This window comes from Lepidochelys kempii, chromosome 1 (genome assembly GCF_965140285.1).
Source record: "Lepidochelys kempii isolate rLepKem1 chromosome 1, rLepKem1.hap1, whole genome shotgun sequence".
Lineage (NCBI taxonomy): Eukaryota > Metazoa > Chordata > Testudines > Cheloniidae > Lepidochelys > Lepidochelys kempii.
This window is the reverse complement of record NC_136380.1, coordinates 3,667,457-3,674,683: the sequence shown is the minus strand read 5'-3', so window position 1 is coordinate 3,674,683 and position 7,227 is coordinate 3,667,457. Positions and strand designations below refer to the sequence as shown.

General features: G+C 49.2%; 1 protein-coding gene across 1 annotated transcript; it reads left to right on the top strand.

Annotated features, from left to right (window-relative positions):
* Nucleotides 1-1,270: 1,270 nt before the first annotated feature.
* On the top strand, nucleotides 1,271-2,230 carry LOC140905207 (olfactory receptor 52B2). Its single transcript, XM_073328039.1, has one exon. It carries the CDS (start codon nucleotides 1,271-1,273, stop codon nucleotides 2,228-2,230), a length of 960 nt encoding a protein of 319 aa, XP_073184140.1.
* Nucleotides 2,231-7,227: the final 4,997 nt, after the last annotated feature.

The following is a 7,227-nucleotide window of genomic DNA, read 5'->3' as shown; positions in this document are numbered from 1 at the left end:
AACCTACTCAGGCCCTGTATTATTCTGCACCCCAAATCCTGAAGCCTTCACTAATGCAAAACTTCCATTAAAATCAGTACAGACCTCAGGACTGGGTCCGTTCCACTTAGCAGAAGTTAGCTGGTTTCAAGCAGCAGAGCTGTGAATGTCCAAACTGTAGCACCCAGGAACAGCCAATTATAAGGTCTCTTTTGATGCTGATTGTGACGGGTTGCCCCCGGGTTGCCATCTGGACCTGGGGTACCACTGAGCCCGCTGCCCCACCCGCCTGGGCTGCCACTCACCCTGTACTGCTGTGACAAGGTGCAAAGCCCTCCAGCCTGCACCTTCACCAGCATTCACACAGGTAGAGACACACCCAGCTGCAATTACACGCAGGCTCTTTAACCACCAGCTTTCCAGGCTAGCACCCCAGAGCAGAACAATCCTGCCCTGGTCAAATCTGGCCAGTGTGTGTGTTTAATACCCGGTCGCCTCTCCCTCAATCTGAAGAGGACCTTGCACACTTGGGGTAACCAAGCAGAGATTTTCATCAAGCACTCTACTCAACGCTCACTGGTTTAGATTATAACAAAACAAGTTTATTAACTACAAAAGATAGATTTTGTGATTTAATATAAAGGTTAGGTTGCATTTTTGTTTATTTGCTAGGTAATCTGCTTTGATCTGTTTGCTTTCACTTATAATCACTTAAAATCTGTCTTTCGTTGTTAATAACATTGTTTTTGCTTTATCTAAACTAGTGAGTTGGAATGAAGTGCATGGGAAAATCATAGCTCGAGGGACAAAGGCTGTTGTATATTCCTTTACTCATTCAGGGAGGGGCAAATTCTATGAGCTTACACTGTACAGTTATCTGTGCAGAGTAAGATGGTAACATTTTGGGTTTATACTCCAGTGGGTGGTATGAATCTGGGAAGCTGGTGGTTAATTTGGCTGCAGCCTCTCTTTTGTTGGTTCACATGCGGTGGCTGGTTAGAGAGCCTGCATGTCACTGCAGCTGCGTGTGCATCCTGATCTGCGTGTATCCTGGGGTAATGGTAAGACTGGGAGCAGGTCTGCAGTTTTTGACAGCAGCACAGTGTGAGAGGGAGCGCAGGCTGGTGGGTCAGAGGGCTCAATGAAACCCCAGTTCCAGGTGGCACCCCTGGGGGAACCCGTTACGCTGTCAACAAATGCACCCCAGGGCTAGCTGACACTTGAGTTCTCACTGATTGTTTCTTTTGCTGTTAGTTATTGGAAACTGAATAGAAGATCCAAGCAATGGTAAATGATGCCAGCTGACAATCACACCTTTTTTGCCCCTGTGACCTACATCCTGACCGGTATCCCGGGTACGGAGCAGTCTCATGTCTGGATCGCCATCCCCTTCTGTCTGATGTACATTACAACACTTTGTGGGAACTCTCTCCTTCTATTCATCATACTAACAGAACGAAGCCTCCATGAGCCCATGTATCTATTCGCCTCCATGCTGGCCGCTGCTGATCTGCTGTTATCTACCACTGCAGTACCCAAGATGCTGGCTGTATTCTGGTTTAGAGCGGGGAAAATTTCTTTTGCTAACTGCCTGACCCAGATGTTCTTCATCCATGTTAGTTTTATTGCTGAGTCAGCCATCCTGCTGGCCATGGCGTTTGATCGGTACGTTGCCATCTGTGACCCCCTCAGATACACTGCTGTGCTAACCAAGTCTCTGATCGGGAAGATAGGGCTGGCAATTGTCACAAGAAGTTTCTGTATCATTTTCCCTCTCATCTTTCTGGTGAAGCAGCTGAAGTTCTGCAGAACCAACCTCCTGCCTCACACCTATTGTGAGCACATGGGTGTAGCCCGGCTGGCCTGTGACGATGTCACAGTCAACATCTGGTATGGCGTAGCCATAGCTATTTTAGCAATCGGTTTGGATGCTGTGCTCATTGCTATATCTTATGGGCTGATCCTCAGGGCCGTCTTCCGGCTCCCCTCCAAGGATGCCCGGCTCAAGGCTCTCCGCACCTGCGGCTCCCATGTCTGTGTCATACTGATGTTCTACACGCCGGCCTTTTTCTCCTTTTTTGCACACCAATTTGGGCACATCATCCCAGGTTATATTCTCATCCTACTGGCCAACCTCTACGTGCTCATTCCCCCCATGTTCAACCCCATCGTTTATGCGGTGACAACAAAAAAGGTTCTGAAATGGGTGATCAATGTGTGTCGTCAGTGTGCAGTCGGAGATTCCTGTTGAGCTATAGCAGGCAACAGAAATTACATTGGGACTTGGAAATTAAAGCCAGGTTTTCATTGGAACGACAGGGGTGTATTTACTATGTACTTACACTGTGTGAGGTCGAAAGCTGGTCTCTCTTGCCAACAGAATTTGGGTCCAATGAAAGATATCTCCACCCCCACTTTGTCTCTCTGATATCCTGGGACTGACAGGGCTACAACAGCACCGGTCACTTCCACAAAAGGCAGCCAGACTGAATGAGTCTCTGTTCTAAGATGAAGGGAAACAACAAACCAAGAAAGCACAAAGGTAAAATCAGCCTGTGAGAGAGCACGGTGTGTGCATCTCCTCTGTGACAAGCTGCATCTGAGCTGCACTCTTAGTGGCAACAGAAAGCAGCAGCCAAGGGGGACAGGCCATTCAGCCATGGGAAGTGCCCTGGACTGCACATTGGGACACAGGGGCTCTAGTGTTCATTCTGCCACTGACCTGCTGTGTCACCTTGGAGAGTTTCTTTCCTCCTTCGTTTCCTCATTGGCAAAGTGAGCACACACTTTGGGGCCTGCATGGAAGTCAGGAGCAAGTCTCCTCTACTCAGGGAGACAGTGCAGTGATTATATGGGCCTCCTGCACACAGCCCAGAACCCGAGCAGGGGTGGCTTTGAGTGTGCCATCGTGGGCCTCCTTGACCTGGAGATCCACCCTAATAGGAAATGGCTAGGGCAGCACACACCCCACACACCATCCCAGGGCAAACATGGTGATTCAGTGTTTAAGCAGGCCCTAGAATTTCAGCCAGTGACCTCTGTATTCAGCCCTATAACTTGTCTTTGGCTAAGGCACTCTCCACAAAGATATGTGATCTCCTGAATCCTTCTCAGGGTCACTGGTTTGCCGGCCTCCGTCCCCCATTCCGTAGCCAAGGCCTGTGTCCCACGGACCTTGTGTTTGGTACCTTACGGCACATTTTGCGTGGATGGGCCCTACTTACCCAGGCTGATCGCACTCTCTTCCCTACATAGGTGGCTTCATGGGGCTGACCGAGAGGGAGAGAGGTCAGGGGGTGCTGTGGCCTGGTGCAGTGGTTGAGGGACTCATCTGCACGTGCTCTCTGGTCCACCGACCGTGGGAGAGAGAGACAAAAATCTTGTGTGTGGTTAGCTGTGCCTTACCCCCTGCTAGTGGGATGTTTTGCCACTGAGGATAATGTGATGACTTCTCCTGGGGATTAGAGGCTTGTGTAACCACCTGCTAATGCACAAAAATGCTGCAGGAAAGTTTTTCTGCTTTTATTCCCACCTTCCATTCCTGGAGCTGTGCAGTAGAAATGTCTCTAAGAACATAAAAATGGCATATACTGTGTCAGACCAATGGTCCATCTCGCCCAGTGTCCTGCCTTCTGACAGTGACCAATGCCAGGTGCTTCAGGGGAGTGAGCAGAACAGGAAAATCACCAAGTGATCCATGCCCTGTCATCCCATCCCGGCTTCTGGCAGTCAGAGTTTTTGGGACACCAGCAGCATGGGGTTGAATCCTTGACCATCGTGGCTAATAGCCATTGATGGACCTATCCTCCTTAAACTTATGTAAGTCCTTTTCAATCCTTTTCCATCACAACATCCCCTGGCAATGAGTTCCACAGGTTAGCTCTGTGTTCCATAAAAAAAAATACTTTCTCTTTTTTGTATTAAATCTGCTGCCCTGGTTTGTGCAGTGTGTGAAAAAGTAAATCACATTTCTCTATTCACTTTCTCCACACCTTGGTTGTCTCTTTTCCAAGCTGAACAGTCCAAGTTTCTTTAGTCTCTCTTCATACGGAAGCTGTTCCATCCCCTTAATCATCTTTGTTGCTCTTCTCTGAACCTTTTCAAGTTACACTATATCCTTTTTGAGATGGGGCTACCAGAATTGGACATACTATTGAAGGTGTGAGCGTACCATGGATTTATATTGTGGCAGTATGATATTTTTCTATCCATTCCCTAATGGTTCTTAACCATCCATTAGCCTTTTTAACCACTCCTGTGCCTAGACCAGAATTTTTCAAAGAACTACTCATGTTGACTCCATGATGTCTTTGTTGGTAGTATCAGCTAATTTAGACCCCATCCTTATATATGTGTAGTTAGGATTATTTATTCCAGTGTGCACCATTTTGCACTTATCAATGCTGAATTTCATCGGCCGTTTCGTAGCCCAGTCATCCAGTTTTGTGAGATCCCTCTGTAACTGTTCACAGTCTGCTTTGGACTTAACTAGCTTGAATAATTTTGTATCCCCTGCTACCTTTGCCACTTCAGTTTTCCGGATCATTAAGGAATGTGTTGAACAGCACTGGTCTCAGGACAGATCCTTGGGGCGCCCCAGCATTTACCTCACTCCATTGTGAAAATGGACCATTTCCCCCCCTTTGTTTCCTATATTTTAATCAGTAACTGAACCACACGGGGGCCTTCCGTCTTATCCCAGGACAGCTTACTTTTCTAAACAGCCTTTGGTGAGGGACCTTGTCAAAGGCTTTCGGAAAGTCCAAGTGCACTATAGCTACTGGATCACCCTTCTCCACATTCTTGTTGATGCCCTAAAGAATTCTCTTAGCTTGGTGAGGCATGATTTCCCTTTACAAAATCTGTATTAACTCTTCTCCACATATTGTGTTTATCTTGTAAACCACCGGAGATATTTACTGCTAGCCGTCGCAGATGTGCCATAGGCCACTAGAGGCTGTTTCATTATCCCATCCCATCCATCAACTCATCCAGCTCACTTTGTGATGAGGAAATTTCTGGGAGGCAGAGTGGGCCTGAGGGGGGCTGATACCTCAGGATGGGGGATCACAGCTGGGGGCTGCCACCTCTGCGAGGGCGGAGCCAGGCTGCGGAGCGGAGGCAGGGCAGGAGCAGGTTTGCACCTCAATGAACTTGAAGTTCACAACCTGTTTAATTTTCCCCATTTTTCCTGCAGCTTTTGGTCGGGGGTTGGGGGCCCTCTGGCTTGGGAAGGAAAGAGGCAGGCAGAGAGTTTGTTACAGACCCCGTTACACACTGGCTCTAAGTTAGTTACCTCTTGTTCCCTCTGTACCTCACTAAAGGACAAGAGAAAATGGATCTTTCCTTCCTCCCTAGGTCAGTCCTGTAACCCCTGGGTAAAGGGTCTGCGTGGCAGGGAGATATAGATCCTGGATGACATCCACACAGGCTGTGAATTGGGCCTGGGACTCAGGAGATCTGGGTTCTATCCCTACACTCTACCAACAGGCTGCTAGAGAACCTTGGGCAAATCACTTTGCCGCCCTGTGCCTCAGTCTCCCCATTTGTAAAATGGAAATAATGATACTGCTGTGCTTTGAGACGCCCCAGTGAAACAGCTCAAAATTATTATTATTTAATCTTGTTTCTAATGGGGCCCAACGGCCTGTGCCAGACACCTCTGAAACAGAGATCCCTGCCCCGAGGAGCTTACAAACTAGGCTAGACATCGCACCAAGGCAGAGGAGAATCTAACCCAGGGAGCTGGCCCGGTGCTGGCTTCACATCCCTGTTATTCCCAGATTCATTAATTCCAAGGCCAGAAGGGATCATTGTGCTCATCCAGTCTGATCCCCTCCATCGCACAGGCTGGAGGCCTGCCTCCAAATAATTCCCAGAGCAGAACTTTTAGAAAAACATCCCATCTTGATATGAACAATCGTCAGTGATGAAGAATCCACCACAACCCTTGTCAATTATTCCAATGGTTAATTTCCCTCTCTATTAGAAATCTACAATTTATTCCCAGTCTCAATGTGTCAAGCTTCCACTTCCAGCCAGTAGATCATGTGAGACCTTTCTCGGCTAGACTGAAGAGCCCATTGTTAAACGTTTGTTCCCTGTGTAGATATTTACACACTGTGATCAGACTTAACTTTTTCTTTGTAAAACTGAACAGATTGGGCTCTTTGATCCTCTCACTATCAGGCAGGGTTTCTAATCCTTTAGTCATTCCCGTGGCTCCTCTCTGAGCCCTCTCCAATGGATCAGCATTTCTCTTGGGTCTGTCCATTTCGGGGAGCAGGGAGGTAGGGGCTGTCAAGGCCATTGCTGCTCACAAAGATGTCATCGGTGATGTCACAGTCGGCCCAGCTGGGGGGCAGTGCCAGGAACCCCTGCAGAAGCAGGAGGGGCAGGAGGGAGCTGGTGCCCTGGGAGTGGAGAAGTGGGGGCTGGTATGCATGATTTGGGCCTGGATTCTGGCATTACGCAGGGCAGGGGGAGGTCGGTTCCCTTCTCCTCCTTCCCCACCCGTAGATCGGTGATCATGAGAGCAAGAACAATACTACGAACAACACCACAGTGAAGCAAACCCAGACCCCACTGCTCTCCGGCTCTCCTTGGCTCTCCCTGAGCCTCACCAAGCATGGTGGACAGCGGAGAGATCACCATCGCCTGCCCAGTCACCGCCGCCAACCCCCGCATCATCCGAGTCACGAGGGAAACCCCCCTGGTGAGGGAGGAGTTTGTGGGGAAGCCAGAGGGCCCTGCACCCCGACTCCGCAGTTAGCCGTGACTCTCAGCCAGCATGGAGAACAGAAGGTTTATTTGTCAAAGGAATAGAGTGTGGAACAGAACTTGTTAACACAAAATCCGTGACTTTCAGCAAATCCATCTTGGGGGTACCCCTGGCCGGACACCCTAGACTCCCCTGTCTCTGGGTCCCCCTAAGCAGACTGCCCAGTTTCCAGCGGCCCAAACTCCAACACGCCCATTGCTCCTTCCCCTGGTCTTTGTCTCGCTTCCCAGGCAAAGTGTCACCTGATTGCATCCCCCTATGAAGGGTTCAGTAACAGAGACCCCTTCTGGTTCTGGTGGGACCCAGCTGAGAGTGCCAATTCAGGACAAATTGCTTACAGCAGGGCAGTTACAGCCCAAGGGTGGGGTTTCTATGCACACCGGGGCAAACACAACCAGCCAAACAGAGAAGACTTCGGTCTCACCCCACTGGCTAACCACAAGTCACACAAGCAATTCCCTTTCACA